Source organism: Sinohyriopsis cumingii, chromosome 9 (genome assembly GCF_028554795.1).
Source record: "Sinohyriopsis cumingii isolate HCF-2022 chromosome 9, ASM2855479v2, whole genome shotgun sequence".
NCBI lineage: Eukaryota > Metazoa > Mollusca > Bivalvia > Unionida > Unionidae > Sinohyriopsis > Sinohyriopsis cumingii.
In genome coordinates, this window is record NC_142969.1 from 38,130,134 (window position 1) to 38,157,642 (window position 27,509).

The 27,509-nt window shown below is 35.3% G+C and overlaps 1 protein-coding gene across 1 annotated transcript in view; it reads right to left on the bottom strand.

Moving 5' to 3' along the window:
* LOC149791579 (uncharacterized) overlaps positions 1–25,941 on the bottom strand; it is a 37,265-nt gene extending 11,324 nt beyond the window's left edge. The window contains exons 1-2 of the mRNA XM_089970139.1: positions 25,596–25,941; positions 12,015–12,345 (exon numbers count right to left, since the gene is read on the bottom strand). Of these exons, the coding sequence (XP_089826265.1) occupies positions 12,015–12,345; positions 25,596–25,691 (427 nt within the window). The 5' untranslated portion in view covers positions 25,692–25,941. The remainder of the gene's footprint in view (positions 1–12,014; positions 12,346–25,595) is intronic.
* Between the last annotated feature and the right edge of the window lie 1,568 nt (positions 25,942–27,509).

Consider the following 27,509-nt stretch of genomic DNA (forward strand, 5'->3'; position numbering starts at 1 on the left):
TAAAGAGAAGTAATACTGGATTTTATATATTATAAACATATGCTATGGAGGAAACATACTGTGCACGATTTATTTTCCTTACCATAATTGTTAGTGACGTCACGTGTTTATAATATAAATGTTAAGTTTCCTAATGTTGGAGCTAAATATAAATAAACCAGATATGTTTTTAATTTTCAGATATATCATGATGTATCTCCCTTCAAGTGACAGTCATATCACACGCTCGCCATTTTGCTTTCACTTGGGTCGGAAATGGTTACAAAGCTAAGTCCTCGTTGGTAAAAGACACAGTTAACTTTGAAGGAACATAACTCAAGGTTCAGTGAGATAAAATTTTGATTTTATGAAAATATTCCACCCAAAAAACATTCTTAGACGTACAGTATATAGCAATGCAGTGAACAAAAACGGACCAATCAACGCAATGAACCGTTTGGAGATCCTCTGATGCTATCATATCATTCATGCAATTAGCTCTGCAATATTTAATTTCCAAAGAAAACTGTTACAAATGCTTTCTAAAATATCCTGCATAAAATACGGTTAATCAGTACATAAGGATCTACATCACACAAAGATTCTAATGGTATTCAAATAAATTGAGCAAACAGTAAATAGTTAGATAGGAAAACACAAATAACAAATGAATTATGATTTGTACAACGTTTTGCACTTATTGTTTCATTTAAAGATCCTGCAAAAGGTTCAACACATTTTAACAGTACATATACATAATTTAGCAGTAGTTTTGATATAAGTTAGATAATAATATACACAAAGATAATAAGGTGCTGCAAAATCTCGGGTTTTGCAAATTATTAAAACAAGTTTTTACATATTTAAATGAAGAAAAAAAAATCCAACAAGGAAAGCGTTGTAAAGGATATAAGTAATACATCATTACTTTTTTCCTTCTAGGGCTTTGGCCTCATCGTCATTGATTCTCTTTAGTTTGATTCATTATAAATTTCAATTTTGAAGTCATAGATAAACGACGTCATCTTTGATACCGCGAGGTAACAACAGCTTCCATATACAAAACCCAATACTTTCTTGTGCATGAAGTTTATGCTGCCCGTGTGCTTTGCCCCAAATTGTCGACATTAATAGGCCTTTCTTTTGCCTGTACATAAAAAGAATGAGATTCCTCCTATTAAGAGATCCTGTTCAGTAGATGTCAGTATTGTGGCCAATTCGACAAACGTTTGGGCGAATCATTTTGTGACTGATTTTGCTATATGTTTGTTTGTTGCGGGCAATGCTGGACTATGGTGTGGCATTCTTACATTTTGGTCCGTTACAGTGATGATATAGTTTGCATAACAATAACGTCAAACTTGTTATGTTACAAACTCGTGAAAGTATTTATAGATTAAAGTGTCCCTGCTGCTTGAAACGTAGGAGAGCCTCGTGTATTACAAGCGTGGCCACCATTTCCAACGATACACACATTATAATTTGTGAATGATATACCGCAAACCATTTATTAAATAATGACCTGCACTTAAATTGCTTTTCAAAACATTTAGCTAACTACCCATATGTTCGAAAAAAATCGTTCCTAATTATGTCTTCGTCCTCTAATTTTGTTTATGATGCACAAATAAATATATATTATTATCACAGCAATGCGATCTTGATTGCAAGATTACGTCCAGTTTTCAGCATCAGAAGCGTCGAGTCCAGACCCGGGTTTTCTGCTGCTGACATAAAGACGTGATTTAGCTATTATAATAGAATCGTAAAGATACATATATATTTGTTCTAATACCCATCAGTTTTCAGATAAAATAATAAAATCCCAAAACGTTACTGAAAAGGAGGAATCGCTTAATATTTCAACCTTTCTGATACGAACTTCGGCTTCAGTTATGAACCGAATTTCATTTTATTTTTAACCAGCGGATATCCGCATAAATATCATTGTTATAAATGAAGCGTGTGTACCAACAGTCACTCACTTTCAATGCTACCACTGCTACTTAACATGAGTTCTTCGACGCAAGGAGGCATCAGACCCATATATGCGATTTACAGCAGTTGTTCAGTTGTCAAATTTTGCATCACATATCTTTCACCAGCTGAATAACTATGACAGTTTAGATCCGTGACCCGGCTGATAGCGTTTAAACACTTTCTGGGGAGACATTGTGAGAGGCTCCGATGCGGACTTGACATAGGAATGACAACATCATCTGGACAGTTAAAATGTGTAATTTTGGTTATGGAGTAAACATGTTGGCATTACTACACATGCGCATGTATAAAACAAATGCTAGCTCCGCTTCGTCATGTTCACTTCCTGGATTTCTCAGAGGCAAACTGAACACACCCCACACCCACAAAAAATAAACAAACAAACAAACAATTAAACAAAACCCCACGATCCGATGACCTTTTTAAAAACCCTTTATATATGCTGTAGTTCGTACATTGCATTTTTCAGAAGCTGATATTGGCTAGTTTGGCAAAATTAGTTTTCTCTATTTTAATAACTGCTAAAGATCGTGTGCTTTGGTTAGCTTAGTGCTCAGATCACATACAGTTTCCAGGAGTACACTATCCAAAGAAGTTTCAATAGAAGTATATAAAAGTAACTTAAAGGTATACCAACATTCTCCCCTTTGTAAATGTTGCAAATGTAAACAACTCCGAGGTCGTGGGTTCGAACAACGGCCGAGTCATACCAAAGACGTACGAAAATGGTACTAACAGCTGCCTCGATACCCGCTCAGCATTAAGACGTTAGTGTTAGGACTGGTCGGCCTGGTGTCAGGATAATGTGACTGGGTGGGACATCATGCTACATGTCTGCGGCATGATACCCCCAGTGCCAGACATCACTATAAACTGCCACACTGCAAACATCGTAGCGATATGACTGAAAAATTGTTAAAGCTACCTTAAAAATCCTAACCTCTCTCTCTCTCTCTCTCTCTCTCACACACACACACACACACACACACGAGCGCGCGCGTGCGCACGCGCAAACAACTCCACCTTACACATGTCACTCTCTCAGAAGTACGTAATATCTGTAGAGCGCCCCCAGCGTAGTTTTCCTACCTTTGGAATTTAACGGCAAAATTATGACTCATACTAGAATAGAAAATTGATAGGTATATAATAGAAGTACTGTTGCATCATCAGCGACATGTTATAACGTCTTGTTACCTAGAAACAAACTTCTCGTGTCCTGCGTGCTTAACATGTGATACATGCCATGATTTCTGCCGGAGGAGTCGGGGTTATAGCAAGAAGATGACAGATAATTACTGTGCTGTCATGGGAGTGTGCTTGTTACGCAGGAATACCTATATCCACGACTCTGCGCAATCCACTTTTGGGCTGAGCGTTTTGTCGAGAAGATGTGGGTGTTGGTCCATACAGAGAAGGTGATATATATTAGATGTATTTACCTTTCTAATGTTTTCCGCAATTCTATGTTTGTACTTAATATTTCTTTGCTACCTTATGGCTTTCATTGCGCTTACGTACTGTTCAAGCTTAATACATACATACAGACAGACAGACAGACATATTATTATTATTATTTATTGGCTCATGGGGATGCTGTTAATTTAAAATAAATTTCGATGAAGAGCTATAGGCATAGAATGCTAACTCAGTTCTAAAGGAACATTGGAAGTGATGATTACCTACATCCCAGGTGAGAGATAATGTGCCCATTTACCCGATAGTAGTAAGTTTCTCATCCAAATTTAAAGGCACAGTTTAATTACAGGCGAAGAACAATATTTCCATGTGACAAATTTGTGAACGTTTAACCTTTTCCATTTAATTTGATTTGCATCTTCTTCGCATGCGCCAGTTTAATCCTATTTTTCAGAGTGATTGACACATTATGGAAATTTCCGGACAATCACCCATGCTTATATATTTGCGTAAAATGCTGTGTCCAGAGATTACACCAACAAATGAATATAATATTGTTTATTTCTATTTACACATTGACTGAACCCAATTAAATATTTGTGTTTATACTAAAGACTGTTTCCATGTGAGGTCACTATCGAACGATTTAACCCGTGGTTATATATGGCGAGTCCTTAGATATCACATAACTACCGATAGGAAATAATTTACCCCAAATTTGAATGTTGAGATAATAATTGTCCCTGGGCGTGCGTTCAAATGTAATTCCCCCCCCCCCCCCAAACAAAAGTTACTGGTGTTTTTACCATTGTTGACTAATATTTTAGTTGTTCTCCAACACACGATTTGGAGGAATTATGAAACGTATTTTTCGGTAGATTTACTAGCACACGGAGACAGGATGCGATTGGTTGCCACTCGCTGTTAACCACTTATTACCCGTGTCTAAGTGCAATGCTGGTTCTATCCGTTTTGCACCAATTAACATATCACTGTATGTCAGTCAAACCTTAACACGTGCAAATGCAAATGCCCATAGACCACATAGTGGCACTTTAAACAAACATTGATTAATTTTTTTAATTGACATAGTTGTGACCAATACAACTAAAACGCCGGTTGCGACACAACTGAAATATCTGATTTAATGCTGTTTTATGGCCATCACAATGTTGTATTGCCTGCGGGGCATTATGGGAGGCCAAGGTACTAAACTGAACGGACCACTTCTGTTTGGTCATTGTGTGATTGTGGATTGCATGCATAATTTACTTACCTCCGCAAATGAAGAGTTCGACAACGTGCAAAACTATGGACCTCAGAAACTAAATATCGTACCACTTACGTGCTCCAACAAAAAAGGGGGGTTGTCCTTTTTGAAGAAAACAAACACGTTATCACATTTTTACGAGAATTTTACTTACGATAAATTATAATCAAACACATTAAATTGACACGAGCAAGGTATGCAAAGAAACAAAGAATCGGGGCCAAGAGTTTGAAACTGTTTTGTTGTTCTTAACATACAGACGTATCCTCCAAACTGGTCATAGTAGAGACAATCAAAATTAGAGAGTAAATTACCAAGTAGCAGAGGCGCTTACTTAGCGGCGATGGTGCAGAGTTCAGATTAGCTAGTCATGTAGCAGAAAGCATTGCAGCAATCATACGGATCAGGAGCCATACTAATGGGCGTTGTGCATCTTGGAGAAAAGGTAAGGAGATTCGGTACTTTCACTAAGATGGAGGATGCTGGTCTCATAAGCAAATGTGATTTTCCGAACAATGACCAAAGATGGCCCTTGAGTGTTCCGATTGACGTTTCTAGAGTAACATTTATTCTATAACCAATAATATATCGAAAATATCATGTTAACATGTATTCCCAAGATATTTCAAGATAAATCGTGATGAATATTACCATTACTAGTATAATATGGATTGAGATCGAGAGAATACACACGCTTAGAGAGTTTCACAAACAGGCAAAACTGTGAGACAGAAATATGGCTAGAGTGAAGATAACGTGAGATAGGCCGATACCCTAAAACAGTAGGAATAGAGCAGATGCGGTGTAGACACTAAGCGAGACAGCAGATGATAGTGAGAAACAGAAGCTGAGATGGATGACACAATGATCCTTTGTGTATTTTGTATAATCTTGCAAGGTCTTCCCAGTATGTTTTCCTTTTATTCCCTCCAGAATATGTCTTCATTAACGGTCTGATTGACAGATGATTTATAGAATTTAATATTTGTTTTATCGGATGTATAATATTTTAAATCTCGAGTAAAATAGGATAAAACATCAGTCAATAGGGAAATATAGAAAATTTAGGTTTTATATCAATATTTATATTTGCAATTTGCATGGTGATTTCGTCTCAGTATGCCTTGAACTTATATGAGACTGGCTATAAGTTTGACCGCATAAAAGTGAATGCATGTTTGACCACTCATAATTAAGATCGTATGATGATGACCTTACTGAAACAGAGTCGAATAACGCATATTGTTGTCATTAGTGACCTTACTGTTAAAATGGTCTAAAATGCATACTGTCGTTATGGTGACCTTATTAAAAATGGTCTAAAAATGCATGCTGTTTTCATAGTGTCTCTTGGCGAAGACAAACACGACAGTGAGTACAAGATCAGGAGACAAAAGACATAAAGATACCATGCCATTTCTTGCATGTAACTTTCCCTCTTAGAATAGATTCTTTAGAAATAGGTCTTCGTTGCAATGCGATTGTATGCAAGTACATTTATGTAACGTGTCTCTCTAATATTTCCCTCACCATTAAAAACAACAGAGCCATGACTTTAATTCCCATTAAGTGAATATACCCTCTGCGTGCGTTTTGGTGCTTAGGTGTAAACTGCTTGCTAAAGAATGCCAAATGTTTGCATATTTACATAACAATTTATACCAATGCATGTTTTATGCAGCAAAGAGCTGACACTTTTGCGAGAAAACCTCTGCAATTACTTGTGTACCAAACGGAAGGATCCCATCTTTCATGACAAAATCCTGTACCCCAACGCGATCAGCTTGATAGAGTAATTTATAGGACTGTAACACGCGCTAGGAAAGAGATAAAATCGTGGGTTGAAATCAAAGAGCTAAAACGCGAGATAGGATCTAGTGATATTTGAACTGAATGACGAGCAGCGAGGTTAATTTTAGTCATAGTCTAACCAATAATGTACACTAGTGGATTAAACTTTAGCCTGCATTAATGTTATTCATTTCATTGTCTTTTAATATTTTCTATAATTAAGCAATTCTATTCCAACTTTCGTTATCGGGGACAGTATATGATTCAGCTTTGTATCACGAACACATTTCTGAAGATACCGAGATAGGTACCACGGTATACCGCAAATGTATTAGGGACCAGCAATGTAGTGTTCAGTGGCAGTGTCCTAACACTGTTATTATATTTCTGTGTGTCAATCGCTGGAAAAATATCCTGTTCTGATTTACGGGAAATTAACACCATATTATATCCATTATATCAATGGTGAAAAATAATTTTCTTGAGATAAAAGAAAATAAATGTCTCAGCTAAAAATAAAATCGCAGCCCCCTCCCAGAAAATAAATGATTAGGAGGAACTTACAGAAGATGAATTTGTTATGTGTTTATTAATTGTTGCATTAGCTGTAATCTAACAACTGTAACTAAGGTAGGATGATTAAGCTTATACTATATCGCTGACACTCGGCAAAAGACACTGTGCTACACTATTGATATAACAGACAGGGAAACTTTGAATGGGATGCCAACATACAGACAATATATTCATCCGAGAGGGCTGGTAAACATAGAACAATGCCACAAACGCGAAGAAATATTCAGTTGACTTGAAAAATTACCTAAACTCTGGAAAAAAACATTAACTCACATGTAAATCATTGGATGTTTCTTACAAAGGAATACGTGTACTTATCACATTAATTTACCCCAATAAGTAATTAAATATACATTCTTTTAAATCGGAAATTTCGATATTTTATAACACCCCATTCCCTTGCCATGTTGGCATGCGTGGTACATGTCAAACAAGTGATTAAAGATTCATAAATATATTTATATTTGTAATATTTAAAAGAAATGAATGTGAGATAAAAACAACCGTTTTCTAAAACAAATACCAGTAAGGTAATAATTTTTGAAGAATTTTTTCTGTTAATATCATTGAATTCGTAACATAAAATTTTCGTACATTCTTTACCGACAGTGTTACGTTTTAGGTTCTATAAAACAGTAAAAAGCAAAGAGTGAAGACAAAAAGTTTTGTAAAATTTAACAAATAATTTATTTCCCTAGAAAAACAAGATAAAAATGAGAAAAAGAACTTACGGTTTTACGAATCAAATCCAAAAATAATCAAAGAATTTAAAAATAGAAGTCCTAGAAATATAAAGTCCGAAATGAATCTGAGTTGGAGTCCTGATAAAAAATCCGAGATGGAGGACAACGAGTATGCAATAGTCAGTGTTGTCCTGATGTGTCAACAGTTCCTTGTTCAACCACAGAAAATAATATTCCAGTTTAGAATTCCGAATAAATTTTTAATAAATGTCTTTCTCCAAGAATTCTGTTTGAGCACTTAAATATTTCCAATGAAAATAATGAATAATTCCATAAAATAGAATTTTAACTCAAACTGGTCACAACAAAACACCTTTAAGTGTCAATGGTTTATAGCCCAACTGACTAAATTCTCAATAGAAAAGAGTTATACACTAATTTAAGACGCAAAGCAGATTCCCGTATGAGGGTCACATCATCATGTTTCTAGAACAAGATAGAAGCATTTTGCATGCCTAACATAACCTATTCCCAGTATGGCCTCGATTTCACTTTATTAATCTACTCTAAGAAAGAATAAATTTAAAAAGAAATTGTTTACTTCACTTTCACTAATTTTTGAATCAAGGCAGGGAACTAGGTCAGCATTAGATTCAATGTTTCTATTATTTGTGTTTGCGAAAAAACAGTCAGATCAAACTAATTTCTGGAAAATGTCAAATCCATTCAATAAAGTTACATTACAATAACATGTAATGGAATACAATTTTTTTTAGAACTAACAAAGAAACAATTAAAATAAATTAAATATAAATTAAATCAAATATACATAACAACAGAAAGTACCGAGATACCGGTACATTGAAAAAGTACCGAACTAATTACCACCGGAAAAAATACCATAAACCATTACATCGGTAATACCGCGTATCTCTAATATATAGCACATGGACTGGAACATTTAGAGAGCTGGTAGATACATATATTGCTATTTTCATACTGATATGTAAATGAAGTTCCCAGTGGTAGGTTAAACAGTAAGGCACAAAAGGCGTAAGTCTACCCTCAAGCTTGAAACCTAATTCTGTATCTGTAGGTGATAGGTTGCAGTTAGCTGCAACTGTTTTCTGTTGAAAAGTAACCTATATTGCCTACACTTCCTATCTTAAATTAATATTTATTATTTGCTAATATCAGTAACAAAATTTAAAACGATCGATAATGGAATAATATCAACACACTACTAAACAGATTAATAATAAGAATAAATAATCGATTGTGAACTTGAAGCAATGCATTTTGCATTGTATGGCAGTGCTCAAATGTACATCTATTTTTGTATCTTGAAAAGGAAGTATGTAATGTGGTTGACATAAAGACAAAGCACAAATGTTCTCTGCAGATTTCATCTTTAATTCATTTTTCCAACAATTTTGCGCAAATGTCAAAACGAAACACACACACTCATATATTTTACCAACTCCAAAATATTTTTTATTTTTTCTCATCTCAGTGATGAAACGCATGAGCAGTGTGGCGTATCAAATATATAGTATGAACGTGTTTTCTCCTAGATCATTAATAAAAGCAAACCTTTGATCTTATTTGCATAGGTAGTGAGTTTCCAACCTCAACCCCAACTCCCGTATGTTTGTCTCAACCTGACCTCCGTATGTTTGTCTCATCTTAACCCCTGTATGTTTGTCTTAACCCATCATCCGTTTGTTTGTCTCAACCCAAACTCCGTATGTTTGTCTCAACCCAACCTCTGTATGGTTGACGCAACCTAAACCCCGTACGGTTGTCTCAACGCAACCTCCGTATTTTTGTCTCAACCCAATCTCCGTAGGTTTGTCTCAGCCCCATCCAAATAGGTTTCTCTCAGTTTCTATTTTTGATCCAAATTCCAGTCATGCAGGAGTGATACGTTAGCCTAAAAGTGCAACAAAATTCCTCATATTATGAGAAATGTAACCACACTAAAATATTTTGAAATTCGAGGAAAGTAGAGTAGATTTATGGTCTGTCTTTCTGTGTCTGATATTTATTTATTGACCAAGACCACCTAGTTACCGAAAAGACCCCCACCCCCCATACATAAATGGCGAGACATTAATAGCCAAGCCTCCCTAGAAGCATATTGAGTTTCTGTTTCTTTCCGACAATATTAAACATTAATAAGGAACACACTACTACCTTCGTTTGCTAGAAGGGCGTAGGGATAAGATATATGCCAGCGGGACTTTAATCCTATAAGTATCGTGGCAAGATTCTGCTCTAGCTCCGCTAGGATGACACTTTTAGGCTCAGTGAAAGGTCGAAATGTGTACATTCGTAACTTAGGTTGCATGACTAGGCTGTACAGCTGACCATTAGAGTTACATTAATGCAATGGTAGATGGACAGAGAAGTCAGCTATTATATTCTGAGTCGTTATCCTTAGTTCAGAAAGCATATATTTTCGTATGAAATCACATATGTGGATAAAGAAATACGTGGATAAAGACTGAATAGATCTTGGGTAGCGACACCCAACCCCCCTCAAGAAAACCCCACAAAAATAAACAGTAGTTCGAACCCAGGACCTCACATGTCAATAACGTGTGCGTGATACAGCTCGTGCGCTTTTTCTGCTTAGCCGATGCACGTTTTCATATCAATTATGACGTATCGTATGATTATGTAAAGGTGACAAACGAAATTCTATAAGTAGAAAATTGGTTGCGATTTTTTTTGTCTTCAAGTATGACGAAACGCCATGTTTCCTATCATATTATGATGGTATGTTTAATATTCAGTAAGATATAAAACATTTGAAAATATCTTTTTTTTATTCAGTAGTTGTACATTTCCTCACTAAAACAGAATAAACTGCGTTGAATGCAGAAGTTTCATTCCAATCAAAACGTTTATATAATTTAATAATAATTTTACATTTAGCTGTTTTGAAAAAAAACTTACTATGTTTCAACTTGAAAAATATTTATCGTTTTATGCAGATTAAAATGATTGGACAGCATCACTTGAATTGTTGTTTTTTGTGTTTGAATCAACATATCTACCTATCGTTCTTGAAATCACCCCTAAATTAAGCTGAACAGAAGTCTTGCAGTTACATATGTTAAACTCATGGCGCCTCATATTTCTATACAAAGTCAGACTAATTTTTTACCCTACGATATATATGGGATCAGCTTGTGTAAATGGAAAAGTCTATGAAATGTTAAAAGCTAGATAGAGACTGACATAGTATGACAGTATACCCCCAACTCAACATGTCCACACATACATCGCCATCTTGACTAGCTACGATGTCGTAGTCTCAACTTGATTTGTTGTGGTTGAGGCTACGAACTGATCCCATATCATGTAATGGAGCAAAAAAATAATCACTAAAGTCAGAAAATCAAACAGTGTAGAAATCAATTACATAAGTATAATCATGTTGTGAAAGAAGTTTGGCTTATTTTGAATTTATTAAGCCCTTACACGATAAAATAAATTGGCATGGTTACTCTAACCTCATCCTGTCTGCCATGACAGATAACGCGAGACTCTCGCCGTGACCTCTTTTCTACGTAAGGCTTGCCGGACCATATTTGGATATTCTACGCTATATTATTATCAATCAAGTGGCAAATAATTGCTTCTTGGTGGAATTTCAAAGTTGCCGATAAACCGTATTTACTTTTAATGCGCATAATTTCTGATCCAAATGTTTACTACGATTTGTTTACATTTCTAAATAAGGCGTCAATGTCCTTATATGGCACACAAACAAACGAGGCTGAGAACGGAAGTAATCATTATTTGAAATGATATGGCGGACGATCTAAACGAAAATATCGGCTAAAAAAGGTAAACGAGATTTTACAACTATTTAAACAATGATTTTCGATACTTCCGATATGAAATAAGAGGACTACTCAATTTATTAGCTTATATGCAAGGAATATGTTCAAATTGTTGATATTAGGCTAAAAGAGCGCCAGGTGTGATTCACACCCGGCTTGCTCCATTGACGCGTATAAGCTCATATTAGTACCCTGTCCACGAGGTACGAGTAAGGGTACTAATATTAGTACTTGACTACTTCAATTAAAATCACGAAACGGTCCTTGGATTCAGATTTGTGATTCGATTACGTTAAACTCTTCGTGCTCAGCAATTGGTTGTGTTCCTCTGTCCATTTTTCACCGCTTCATGCACGATTAACGCTCTGTGTATCTGTCAAGTTGAACTAAATTATTTCAAACGTGAAATGAGAGAGAGAGAGAGAGAGAGAGAGCAGTTACCTTCATTTGATTGGGGCAAATCTTGGTTGCGTAAATCCGCCAGTTTGCGCAATAAAGCCATGTATTTTCTTTCTCTTTCCATCTCCGGTACGTCACTTTCGTCTAATCGTTTTCCTCTGACTGCATGCACAGCATTAGACATTAATCGGGGTACAAGTGAATGCATGGACTCTGGGTATCTCTTCTCCCTAGTGGGAGAAAACATGTAGCTAGCTAACCCTTTGTATGTTGGAGGAGATTCTTTGAGAGAATTTGGATAAAGAAAAAGTACTTTAGAATCTGATTCGGTGCTTTCACTATCTCCTGGTAGTACTTGGATATCTCTGTAATTCTGTAAAGAAAGAAAAAAACCCACAAAATTTAGTCTTGGCAGAGATATAAAATCCATCCAATTATATTGAAACCTGACAGGAAAAGTCGCGATTCTCTCTCTCTCTCTCTTTATGTATGTATGCATGTATGTATGTATGTATGTATGTATGTATGTATGTATGTATGTATGCATGCATGTATGTATGTATGCATGAATGTATGTATGAGCATATCTCTTTGTGTGTGTTTTGTGTGTATGTGTGTTTGAAACATGGGTGTCCCGCTACAGTTACTCAAAACAGACCTGAACGCACAACTTGACCAAAATGTGAAGGATCGACGAATAGACGGGAGGAAAGAGTAACACTATATGCTTACCGCTGTCGTGGTGCAACGTAACATTACGTAGATACATACGAAACTCACCGTTTGCAAATTAAATATAGTTACCAACTTTACCTTAAAAAATGACATTTTTATGCTAGCATTTTTTTAATGCCCGAATGTTTTGTTTACCCAAAACACAGGCTTAATCAAAATAACATTTTACATTTTATAATCACTCCCAGGAAAAGAATGAAGATTACCAGAGTTTGGAAAAATGTCATTAAAACTAAAGATGAAAATAGGACGGTAAGTTGAAATGCTAGCTGATACATAGGTTATTAAATTGAAATGCTAGCTGACACGTAGGTTATTGAGCTGAATTGCTGGCTGATACGTAGGTTATTAAATTGAAATGCTAGCTGATACGTAAGTTATTAAGCTGCATTGCTAGCTGATACGTAGGTTATTCAGCTGAACCGCTAGCTTAATCGTAGGTTGGGAAGCGGAAATGCTTCCTGAATCTGGCAAGGCCCCAGCTTAACTAAGCATCTCAAATACTCTTTCTCAGAGTGAGAGTTCTCATTATATTTCTCAATGTTTGGTTGGTAAACTGATTTGTTTTACTTTTAAGGGATTAAAGTGAAATTATAAACTCTTCAAGGAGTCGTGCCTTTTTTTTGCTGATGTAATTTTGAGGATTTTTTAAACTCTGAGGAGTTTTTCAATCTTTATGTTACATTTTAAAATAAAAAGTGAATTTGCATCCTTTCCACTACATCCGATAAAACTATTGATATTGCCTTAAGTATCATATGCAACAAAATATCAATCTGAGTAGAAATTATGAGCATTTTATTGAACGCGCGAACCAGGTCATAAAACATGAAATAATTAAGGTGACATAATATCAAAATCTTGATATATACGTGACATAATTAAAACATATAGTAAGAACCTAAATGTTATGTATATCTATATTGTTTACCTAACTTCTGTCCATGTCTGAAGGTTGTAGTTTAAGATAATGGTCATTCGTGAACAGTATATTTACATGGCTAACTTTTGTCCATGATTGTAAGTTGTAAGTAAAATTTGTGCATAACATTTTAGTTCAGAACATTCTAGAAACAGACTTGATTACGTAACATGATTTCAAGGTCAAACATGTTTACAGTTACACTAGGTTTTTCCGTCGGAAATCTTCACAGTCTGTTACATTATAGGTGAAGTAAAAATGTGACTAAATAGGGATTTTATAAACAAATAATTCATTCTTGTTTTAGATCAGTTCGTATGAATCCTTTGTGATCAGAATTTCACCTGTGTTCAGATATCATTCGAGAGTACTTTTTTTAAATTAAACTTATTATTGGAATTACTAAGTGTTCATTGACTATTGGGCTAACATACTATTTTTAATTATTGTGAACTCATTCGATAACAGTCTCGATTGCAGCATTGCGTTACATCAATACAATCAAGACTATTGGAATTAATTCAGAACATTGCATATTTTTGACTTTTGATATGACATTTAAACTTATTTTCATTTATTTTACACTACTGGAAGTGTCTCATATTTTCAATTCGTACCATACAGAAATAAATTGTTTGTTAATTTTACTTAAATTGCTGGTATCCAGTACCGGATTTACCATTGTGCTTAGGTGTGCTTAAGTACATGGCCCCGTTTGCCAGGGGGGCCCAATCTTCCTGGCAAAAAAAAAATTAGGATGAATTTTTCAAATGTTTTTCAAAGTAAGGGGCCTCATAACTTAATTAGCACAGGACCTCATTTGTCCTAAATCAGGCACTGCTGGTATCGCTTCTTTATCGTAACATAAATTGGGGTCTCGTCCGCGATCTGAATTTCTTTAAAATATTTCAGAGATATTAAACATTTTCCTTAAAATTTAAATTAACTTTGTTTGATTGTCCACAATAAAGGTTAAAATTTCACACATTTAAGAAATCTTTAGCGAAACTTACAAGCATTCGCGGTGTTATACAATGTCAAGACACATTTAAGAAATCTTTAGTGAAACTTACAAGCAGTCGCGGTGTTATACAATGTCAAGAACAATGTTACAAATCATTCCAAGGATGAGTTGGAGAGTATCAAAAAGGAAGAGTTGTATGAACGTTCTGGACATTATGGTCTTTCTGAAGTGAAAGTATTTTAACACATCAAGAAATAATAATATTTTGATTTAATATTTTGTGGGAAAGGAAAGTTTTCATATTAGTGCTTTTGGTTTGATTTATAAGTCTGTGTCTGGTTTTGATAGGAAATTATTAATAAAGGTTTAAGAATTGTAGGAAACAAATTGAACAAACCTATGTCGAATTTTACAAGGGAAAACGAATAACTATTCGATAGGTGGTGCTCAACTGAGAAGGTTAATAAAGATTACGATAACCGCAGAAAACACATATTTATTGAAGACTTCAAGAACTGCTGCCATTGCGATGTCATCACTTACTTTGATGAGCAAAAGGTAGAACGTTTTGAAGATGCAGATCTTACAGCTGGTGATTATTCCTCAAATCACAAAGTTTCGTTTGTCAGTAAGTCGTCCACTTAGCGTTTTCTTTTACGGTAAGAAAATCACCACAGTCTCATACGAGTATTTCCAAATCTCAATGTGGCACACATTTTACAAATCAAATTTGTGACAACACTGATCAGAAAACATCATCTCATCCCATGCGCACTTATTGTAAGAAGAAAAAGCATGACACTTCTGGTTGCTCCAGGTTGAAAAATAATCAACATAATAAAGACAGAGCTATTCCACGTGATTTTATTTCCAAGCGGTCATAGTCAAGGTCTTGTATTGAAAACAATACATTTGTTGGGGCAAAAAACCACGTCTGATTCTATTGTGGAGAATCATGAACCATTAGTGTCAAAAGGTTCTATCTCGCTTATTGATGATTCTACGAAGCGTATCTCTGTTAAAATATTAATTGACGCAGGGGCTTCTTAGCGTCTTTTATTATTAGGGGCCTTCTTAGAGTATTTTATTATCAGGTACTTTGCACTTGTCCGAGAAGTCTTCTTCTAATGAGAGTGTTCTATATCCGGGAACAGAGTGCAGCTTTGTTAATTTTCCTCTCCACTGTGTCAGTTTGTAACACTTTTTGTCTAACAGGTACAGTAGACTATTATTGAAACTGAAGCCACAGAAGTCCCAGTTTTCGTGTGTGTGAGAAATGGATTTCTAATGAGAAAACAAATACCAACTAAGGTACCGCTCATGACGAGTTGTAAGTAAGCTATCAAGTTGTCGTTCGGAGTTCATATCGACAGGAAATGCTTAGCCTAGCCCATGGAACTCCATTGGATGGTCATGTATTGGTCAGTATGACTTATCACATGTTCTTTGATATTTTGTATTGCACGAAACTTACACGTGATGTTTCTAACTACTGTAGATCTTGTCACATTTGTCAAATGGTAGGAAACCCGAATCAGAAGATTCTCAAGGGTCAGATAGAATCTTTTTAGCCTATGACGAACCATTTAGCAGAATGATTGTATATTTTGTCGGTCTCTTGACCATAGTGTGTGCGTTCACAAGATTGCCAGAGGCAATTTCTTTGAAACATATGAAAACTAAAACCACTGCCAAAGCTTGGATAACTCTTTTTTATAACACTTGTTGACCTTCCAAAATCTATCTTTTCTGATCAAGGGTGAAATATCATGTCTGGAATTTTCCAGCACGTTCTGCGTGTACTAAGCATCCAACAGTTTCATTTATCTTCCTATCACACTGAATGTCAATTTGCTTTGGAAAGATTTCTTCATACTTTGAAGAATATGATTCGGTCATATATGCTTTGATGCATGATAAGATTGGGATGATTGTTTTCATTTGTTGTGTTTGCTGTTAGAAAACCAGTTCAGGAAACAGTGGCTTTAAGTCGTTTCGAACTAGGTTTTTGGCCATACTGTCCATGGACCATTGACGTTACTAAAGGAGAAATTTCTTTGAAACGAAAATTTCAAGATTAATCTTCTTGACTATGCCTCTGATTTCAAGTATAAGTTGTCACGTGCTTGAGCAGTAGAAGAAGTACTGAGTCTTGACTCTACTTAGTCAAAACTGAAATTAATTTAGGAGAGAAATACATAAGGATTTTTCAGTCTGGTGATAAGATTCTGGCTCTCTTGCCCATACCTCAGAACCGTGTCAGGGTTATATTTGATGGTCCTTATTCAATTTAAAAGATTATAAATGACTTAGATCATATCATTAACACTTATAGGAGGAGGGTGCAGAAATAACTTAGTCATAAACATTTGTTAGTGGAGTCTGTAGATTGTAATAACCCAGTTAATTATTAAATCATGTTAGTTGTACCTGTCCCACACAGTGAGTAGGTAAACGATGGAATACAACATGACTGTGTTGACTGTGATTCAACCAATCTTCGGAATTCAGAAATATTGATCAATCTGGACTAGAAACGTTCACATCTACAATCACAGGAAAAGAGAGCTAAAACAGCTATTAAGTGAATATAAGCACTTTTTTCCTGATGCTGCAGCACGAGCATATACAGTCTATCTTTACGTGGAGATTGTAGATCCTTACAGGACGAATCTTCTCACACATGAATATCTGATAAGAAATTATTTGATTTTATAGAACCAAGTAAAAGAAATAGGTATTCATCATGTATTATTGTGCCTAAATCAGATAATACATTCTGCATGTGTACTGACCATAGAACAGTCAATAGTGTCACCAAAAATAGATTCATTTTCAATATCGAGAATAGATGATTGCATGGACAAAATTGGAAGTGCGAAATACGCTAACAAATTTGACCTTTAAAAAGGATTCTGGTAAATTCCACTCATGGAAGGAGAAAACGAAACTTTGACAGTTGCAACTCCAGATAGACTTTATTAGCATAAAATAATTCCATTTATTATCCAAACATTTCCGTCAACCTTCCAGCGTTTAATAAACATGCAAAGGTTTTGTCAAGATAACTGTGACGCCTACATAGTTGATGTCATCAGTTTCAACGATACCTAGAAAGAACACTTGGAAACAATTCGGAAAGTTTTCATCGACTCATTGATGAAAATTTAGGTAAAACCGAGTTTTTATGTCGTTGTGTCGCATTGTGGAACAAGGCCAAGTTCAACTTGTGGAGAATAAGGTCAAGGTTATTACTGAACTGCCAGTACCTATTATTAAGAAGCAGCTGGTGAATTTTTTTGGTAAGGGTGGATATCATATGAAATTTTTATTCAGTTATAATTCGAGAGTAATTGTATATTTAAATTGTTCATTGGAGCTACTAAGAGCTCATTGACTATTTGACTAATACACTATTTTGTAATTATTATGAACTCACTCAAAGAAATTCTCGATTGCATCAATGTGATACATTGCGATAGTCAAGAATATTGGTATTAATTCGGAACATTCCTTATTTTTGGACATCTGATGGGACATTTAGGATTATTTGGGATTTAATTTAAAGAACAGTAAGTGTTTTTTTTTTTAAAATAAAGTTTCCTTTGTAACTATGAAAAATGAATTGTTTGTTGGTTTTACATAAGTTGCTTGTATCACTTCTTTCCGTTACTTAAATTAAGACTTAGAGTGATAACCTAATGTATGTATGTATGTATGTATGTATGTATCCGTTACTTAAATTAAGACTTAGAGTGATAACCTAATGTATGTATGTATGTATGTATGCATTTTTGTATATGTGTGTGTGTATGTACGGATGGATGGATGGATGGATGGATGGGTGGATGGTATTCATTGACGATGACAATGATGAGAGAGAGAGAGAGAGAGAGAGAGAGAGCAATCCTAAATATGTATATGTGTCATTATCTTATTGAGTTGTTCAATATATTCCGGTAGTCAATAGATAGTAATACATTTCCCGTTGCCTCCGCTGTCGTAAATCGCATTCTGAAGCTATTACGCGGAAATGTTCAATAATCTGTTAGTATGTGTTGATAACAAAGTAGAAACTGTGATATTGACCTTCAAATGAAACGTGAATAATTTATCACAGCACACTGAATTCTTTCTGAGGTAAAACTGTATTCCATTTACACTGTGAATTTCATGTCCTTATCATGAAAGTTAGCCTCTTGAATATATGTTACAAAAATGAAACTGTTTGGTTTTATTACATTTCTGTAGCTGATCATAGGCTTAATAGTAAATGGGGAGGAGAACATCGAATTAAGAAAAGAAAAGGTCTTATTCGGCTGATTTTTTTTTTAAACTACATAATGAGAGATACTAATATGCCTTCCATCTAGCCGTCTGTCTCATCGTAATGTTCATGAAAAAATATTTGTGGCGATGCACATCACTTGTTATAGTGAGAGTGATCTCACAGCAGCAAGGTCCCAGCACTTTTACTTTCCTTTCTCTTGTTTTAGTGGCCGAATGGTCTAAAGCACCCTCCGTTACGGATCATTGTCATCTCACCTCTGTCTGCGTTGGTTCGAGTCTCTGATTCAGCTAATGTGGGTATGTGAGAAAGCTTGCCAGTAGCTTCTCGTGGGTCGGTGGTTCTTTCCGGGGTTTTCCCGGGTTCTTCCTCCACCATTAATGCTGGCCGCCATGTATAGCCTATCGTGTGCTGAAAAATGGCGTTAAACCCTACAACAACAACAACAACAACAACAATCTCTTGTTTTATTTGCCTCCGATGAGGTACATAAATAAAGTTCAATTAACTAAGTACTTTTGTGTATTGCAAGATGCATTAGCTATTCTGTAAATGTCTTCCTGACGTGTCATTGAAATTCTTGTATCTCATTTAATTGCTGTCATTCTGTCTATTTTGTGGTCATATACAGATTTCGTTATATTTACTAAAAGTTGTGCCTCGATTCGAACAATAAGAGACGTGCACATGGTTGGAGATATTTCCATGTTTTACGAAAACCGTCTCAGGGTTATATTTTATGGTCCTTATACATAAATGTGTGTGCGTGTGATTTGGATTTTGAACGTAGCTTTAATAATGTTTCAGTCATATCGCTACGAGGTCTGCAGTGTGGCAGTTTATAGTGATGTCTAGCACTGGGGCATCATGCCGCAGACATGTAGCATGATGTCCCACCCAGCCACATTATCCTGACACCAGTCCGACCAGTCCTAACACTGACCTCTTAATGCCGAGTGCCAAGCGAGGCAGCTGTTAGTACCATTTTTGTAAGTCTTTGGCATGACTTGGCTGGGGATCGAACCCTCGACCTCCCGCATCCAAGACAGACGCTCTAACCACTAGGCCACCGGAGCGGTTAAAGATTATCAATGACTTTAATCATATCATTAGCACTCATGGGAGGCGGGAGCAGAAATTACTTATGTATATAGAAATAACCCAGTTAATTATTCAATCAAGTTAGTTGTACCTGTCCCACACAGTGAGGAGGTAAACGTTCGAATAAAATCTGACTGCATGTCAGCACGGAGAGAAGGTGAATGTGTGGGATGGGTGGGTAGGGGTGGGTGGGTCGGCAACAACAATTGTTAACTGACTTACAAATGAATAAGCAAATGGTTCAATAAGAGCTAAAACTAAACTTGACATCTTTTTTCATACGCAAGGGAAACTGGCCATTGGTCAGTTCTTCATTTCAGTGATATTTATGGACCAGGGACAAAGTTCATGTTGACCAGATTACATTTGATATTCCACCCAAGTTAGGGAAATTAGAAGTGTTTATTGCCACGGATATCGCGATACTATATATATATATATATATATATATATATATATATATATATATATATATATATATATATATATATATATATATATATATATATATATATATTCTAAGAGCATTTTATTATAAGCACTAGCTTTAATATGAACGAAAGCTTGATATAAACATTTTAAAATTGTTCAATTTTCGTTCAATTTAAGGTGCCAATGAATTGATAACATTGTATAATTATTTTATATTCTGAGGTTGAATTGTCTGTACTGCTATTCGCTGATTGCGATGCGAAGTATTTTATATAAAACAGCTTCATGAAAATATCGATATATTATATCGTCATGAAAATATCGATATGGTATATCGTCTTGAAAATATCGATATTTTGGATATAAATAGCTGTATCTTAATATCTCTAAAGGAAACATTTCGTTGTGAATGGTTTCTTAGCAACGCCGCTATAGTCTGACAGTCATAGGTGTGTTAAACTTTAACTTTTTTTTAGCAGAATCAAATTTTATTACAGCAACTACCCGATCACAAAATAGAATATTGGTCTCTATCCAAGCAGATACTCTGGTTCTTATGGAACTTTGGTGATAAACTGAAGTAGAAAATCGAAAAGAAATTTAAAAATGTCTTTATAAGGGTTCTTTAATATGATCAAAAAGTTGAACAAAAGCGGGAAGTTCACAGGTGTTAGCACTAATTGGCAAATTTCCTGTTTGATTTGCTGCTTAGCGTTTTATTTTCAACTGCAGTGGATCGAACAATTGACGTACAATGCAAAGAATCCTTTTGATGATGAAACCCAAATAGTTTTAATGAGATAACAAGGAAAGTTAGAAGTATTTCACAATACTGTTTGAAAGATCATGTAACATTCCGGAACATCGTAAACCTTAAAAATACTATATATCTCTTATGTTTGACGGAAGTTGAATTTTGTCAATATTGTGGAAAATGCGTACAGTGTCAAACTAACTCTAACAGTCATGGTAACATCGCAACTCACCAGGCCAGTACGTCAGTTTTAGAAAGCTGAATATATGTAAATAAACTCTCCACAGTATACGCTCCCCCCCCAAAAAAAATACAACTTCGTCATCTTGATACCATAATAAAAACAACGTACAATCACTGAATTTGCATAGGATCGGATTTGTCCAACATTTAGTAAATTTGAATCGATGCATTACATGAGAAGAGTCAATGAATCATTTCATGAGAAAAAGACAAATTATTGTACAACGCGTATGAAATGCACAGAACATATGAAACAAATGCAGCCAAGTAAGAAATGCAAACACGTTGTCTCCATAACAGAAGATAACAGAGTGGATTAGAGGGTTGGACAAAAAAGATCAGTTCAAAAGCTGGCGGTCTTGAGCTTCGCTTTTAAAAAAGCAAATAGTCCATATCTTAAACGATTTCCAGGCTCAAGAAAAAGAACTACAAGCACTGGTTCTCATATACCTGTCTGGCATCAGGTAGAAATGAGATTTTTCAACAAAATGCATCTACAACATTGTCAAACTTTTGACAGAAAAAGTTTTTATCATAATTTATTTAAAGTAAAAAGTTCCATGATCACTTTTCATTAATGAAGGGACTTTGCGCTTAAAACGTTTTTGTTAAAGGAAAGGGGAATGAATGTTCTTATCACATTAAAAGTTATCACTACGAAACAAATAAAAAATACTCTTCCAGCATCGACTGCCGCAATATTGGATAATTTTCAGCCTTGAGGCGAAGGCGCCGGTCATCTAATTTGTTAGAGGGTTGTCCTGGAAGAAATATCTCCCAACACACACGATGTGAAGTTAATTTTATGCTTCACAGAAAAATTGAATTACATGGTCATTAAGAACAGAAATAAGAAAGAAAAAATATATGTTGGTTATCATAGACCAATCATGGCTGCATTAAAATGCAATATAGACAATAATACATACATATTTAGAATTTGTGTGGTAAAAGTTCTGATTGTCTACGGCACATGACGTCATTTAATGGTTCCATCTCGTCAATCAACCATAATTAGAACGTACTTGTCTCAGATTATTATTCACTGGAAATACAAAGTGCTTTTCAATAATATTCTTGGACTAGAACATTATTCTGGAAATACAGTGATTTCAGACAAGAACATTTTTGTATTACATCATTGTGATTCCTTAAAAATATATTAGCACATCATTGCACTTCAGACCATTGGCACATTACCACATTCGAGACTACAGGCACATCAACACATTCAGCATTGATCTTATTTGGAATACCACTGCAATTTAATTAGACTTTGATTCAATAGATCTGGCTGTAGAACTTTAAAAAAATATTTGGGTTTTAATTCGCAATACTGTACATTTCTTTAAATTTTTAACTTTGTATTCTAAAGAAATAAATTATTTGTTGAATGTTACAAAACTCTTTGGTTTTCACTCTTTTCTATTACTTGGTTTAAGGACATTGGGTCGCAATATAACTAATAACTAAAACTGGAACTACACATATTAATGAATAAACTTTATCATGTTTGGTCTGCAGGCTATGACACAAGTTTTTAAAAGGAAACTAAATACATCGAGACTTGCATCCTGTGTACAAAAATAGTATCGTTTATTCAATGTTCCATAATCATTTTGCCTGCGATGGTTAGAGTCTCGGGCTCGGCTAATGTGTGTGTGTGTGTGTGTGTGTGTGTGTGTGTGTGTGTGTGTGATTTAGATAGATTTAACAAGTTTTCAGTCATATTGCTACGAAATCTGCAGTGTGACAATTTATAGTGATGTCCAGCACTGGGGCATCATGCCGCAGGCATGTAGCATGATGTCCCATCCAGTCACATTATCCTGACACCAGACCGACCAGTCCTAACATTAGCGCCAAGCGAGGCAGCTGTTTGTTTCATTTTTGCAAGTTTTTGGTATGACTCGGCCGAGGTTAAAACCCGCGACCTCAGGCATCCGAGGCGGACGCTCTAACCACTAGGCCACCAGAGCGGTTCAGCTAATGTTGCTATTGTTGTTCTAGGGTCTAACGCCATTTTTCAGCACATGATATGCTATACATGGCGGCCAGTATAACTGGTGGAGGAAGAACCCTACAAAACCCTGGGAAGAACCACCGACCCACGAGAACCTAGCTACTGGCAGGCTTTCCCACATACCCACGCTAGCCGAACCTTGGACTCGAACCCACGCAGACAGAGGTGAGATGGCAGTGATCCAGAACGGTGAGCGCTTTAGACCAATCGGCCATTCAGTTATTCAGTTATGCTGGCGCCATGTATAGCATATCTTGTGCTGAAAAACAGTTTTAAACCCATAAAAAAGCAGCAACAACAACAACAGCAATAACATCTTCTATGATACCTTTACTTGATGACAAATCAAATGAAAAGTATTACCTGAATCGTATGAAAATCGGTTTTTGAAATTTGGTATATTTTATATGGTGATTAGTTATGGAAATTGCGAGAGAAAATCTATAATATTTTACATTTTGAATTATGATTCCTATAACTTTTGAGCTAACTTCAGTTTTCACTCTAGCTTGACTAGGATAGTTGTGCGACTAATTGCTGTCGGTCAAGCCAGACAATTAAACGAAAACAGATTACGCGTCTAATGATTGGTCCCGTTTTCAATCGGAGGCTTTTAGTTACCCAAATTCGACTCGACCCTCAACGAGCTCAACAAGGAGCGCCCTTGGAGTCGAGACCATATATACATGTATCGGTTTTACTGATGTCTTTCTTTATGGCAAGCATATGTTCTGTATATGTTGTCCAATGATTTTGCCGTATGTCTGACCCCCGCTGTAGTATGACCATCATTTTACTTGAGGTTGAACCTAACTACTTAATTGGTATTCAAAGGATGTTCAAGAAGGCAAACATTGTATGACCTTTTGATTGTCCGGTGGAATCGATTTTCAATTAGGACTGATACAGATATTGGAATGAAATATTACAGCGTAAAGTTTTTGTAGAATGAATTTTCATTGCCACTAGTCAAGATGAATCTAATAAACAGAAGGAAACAAAACGGATGAATGCACTATGATGAGCTAACTGCTATTATATAAACAGTCCGGATCAAAGCCTTTGGCTTTTAGGTTAAAAAGAGATGTTTAATATCTTAGTCATCAAGAAATTTTCAATCCTTGACTTTTTTGCCTGCTGATCAAATTATTCTTGTCTTGTAACAGTCCTTTTATGTTTATAATAATAATAATAATAATAATAATAATAATAATAATAATAGCTTAACGATAAACTATGCATACTCGTCGCAAATATTAAAACAAGACCTTGATTTGTTTTACATTTGTCGTAACAAATGGAAAAGATCGTTCATCGTATAATGTTTTAACGGTATATTTAACACATTAGAAGCTATATTATGTCGAGAAAAGGTGAACTTAGTGCACATCCCAAAGACACAGAGAGGCAGCCAACTCGGATATCGAACTATCTACCCTTGGATTAAATGTCTAACACTGCTAACAGAGCTAACGTGAATCGTTCAGCTGATTGGCTCTGATACAGATAGTAAAGAATTTCAATATGTCTTATATCACCATGTCGGCATTTCTGTTTTTCGGACTCCACTATCAAAACTAACAAAATATACCATGTAACAGATTCGATGTCGAGTAATCAACCAAAATAATAAAAATTAAAATAACAGAGAAAAGGTACATGACCACGTGCTTTAGAATGAGAGCCGTGTTAGAATAGCACTTTGTTCAGTTTGCAAGAAATAATAGAATTGTAAGTTTATTCCCGCAAATGTAATGAGACTATAACTTTTTAGATTACATGTCATTTTGCAAATCTTGTGAATCAAGCATCGTTACAATGACACGTGGTTTGAAACAATGTCCGTGATGGATTTATAACATTAAAAATCAAATTAGTTCATCATAAATGATAGCAAGACACCCAAAATGATACGAAAAGGAAAATAATTTGTTTAACTTTTTCCTAAATAGCAAATTATTTTAATTTTCCCCCTCCTTTTTTGTCCTGATGTTGAAAAATTGATATTTATGCTGAATACTCGGCAAACTTGTCACGTAAAAAAAGAAATCCGGATATCTTCAAAAACATAAATCTGAGGTAAATAGAAAGATTGAAATCAAAAGATTAAAACATTATAGTGAATACTAGGTCCAAAAAGAATTATTTATAATTCACATACCTGTCTCAATACTTCGGCATTGTCAGGAACAAAAGGAAAGGCTTGTGCTACCGAAACGCAGAAAACAGCACACAGAAATATTACATCCGTCTTCATCCTGAAATGTTCTTGATTTCCACTGTTTTCTCGAAAAAATCTCTCAGTATTTTCGGATAATAAATTTGTTTTTCTCTTGCTATTCGAAAACTGAAGTTTTCATTTCATTTCTTTTTCTTGGTTTTAGAGTCCTCTATTTGTGATTTTTCTTTTCAAATTCCTAAAATGAAAATGAAACCGTGTTACAATAAAACGCGTTTAATCACTGTCATCGAATCCGTATCTGCTTCTGTTCCCGCGTCGAATCAATTCCTATATAGCCTGCTAGAGGACTGCGTGGGAACTCGATAATTACAATTCCCAAAACATGGGCTATGATTGGCCGGTTGACATGTTATTCGAGGCGAAGAGTCAAATTGAATTTCATTGGGTAAAAACATTACGGTGTAGAAACATAACCTTCCTAACAGCATTTCAAGTTATTGAAAATCACCTCTAGGGTGGAGCTACAATAAGAGAGCGTTTTCACTGTACATTAAATACAGTAGTTATTGAAAATCAATTGCTTGTGTTTTACACAGGGATGATGATCAAACGTACAATGCCACAAGACCTGGAAAACTTTACGGTTGATTGGTTTAAAGTAAGTAGAAAAGAAATCTTTTGCGTCATATCAGTGGAGGGTATTATAGCTGAATCTGAGTAACTTTTTGTACAATGTTTTTTTAAAATATACCATTCAATGTTGTTGATACTCTTGTTTGAGACGAAAAGCCCTATCCTACAGTGTTCCATTCCGCAAGTTATAAATGGTAACCATGAAGTAGGAGATAATTAAATTAAAATGAAATAGACCAAAAGACAGACAGACAAACTACTGTACGAAAATTGAACGGATTGATTGATATATTGACGATTAATTAGTTATTCGTTAATTGTTTGGTTAATTTGTTAGTTTGATAGTTTGTTAGTAAGTCGAATGCTTAATCGTGGTTATTTAGCTGCTGAGTAGGATAATTTGAAAGCACACCAATCATTAAATAGGTACATTAGTGGATTAGCTAGGAATCACACGAGTAAATTAACGTACTTGCTCGTTAATTGTATGCTAGTTACAAGTATGCAATTAACAGTAATTAGTTACTATTGTTTACTAAGGTGGCAAATTCAGAAGGTTTTAGGTTCATCCGTCGTGGAAGAGATAGGTAGACAGAGCGATAGATAGTAATGTGTATACATTATCACTCTTTCGCTCACACATCTACTTTATTTGACCACTCATCGGACGACCGACCTACCTGCTTATACATCAGCTATGTAGGTACGTACCTACTCACAATATATGTCGGTTCACAGTAAAGAAAGCAATCAACATTTGACAGCAACAAATAAATATCAAAAATATTTTTAAAAAAGTAAAGATCAAGGACCAAGCTTTGTTATTTTTGCTGTTGTTGAGTATTTCTTTTCAAATCTTTTGGTGAAAACATACCGAAGCCATATACCCTAGCGATATCCCGTGGGTCGGTGGCTATTTCCGGGGTCTTGCCGGTTCCTCCTCCATCGAATATACTGGCTGTCATGTATATCCTATCATATGCTGAAAATGGCCTTAAACCCCACAAACCCCTTAACGTTATGTATACACCATGTCTCCAATGAAAATGAAAAGACAAAAGAAAAATTAGAAACCAAAGAAAATCCTTCTTGTTCTTCTTTAGAATTTCAATATTTTGTAACCACCTTTGTACGTCTGATGCATTACTACATTAAGAAATTGTATTTAATAAAAGAGACTTGATACTTTCTTCACTATGGGTTTAATCTGACAGTCAGCTATAGCACAGTACACAATTTGACAGTTAAATATAGTACATC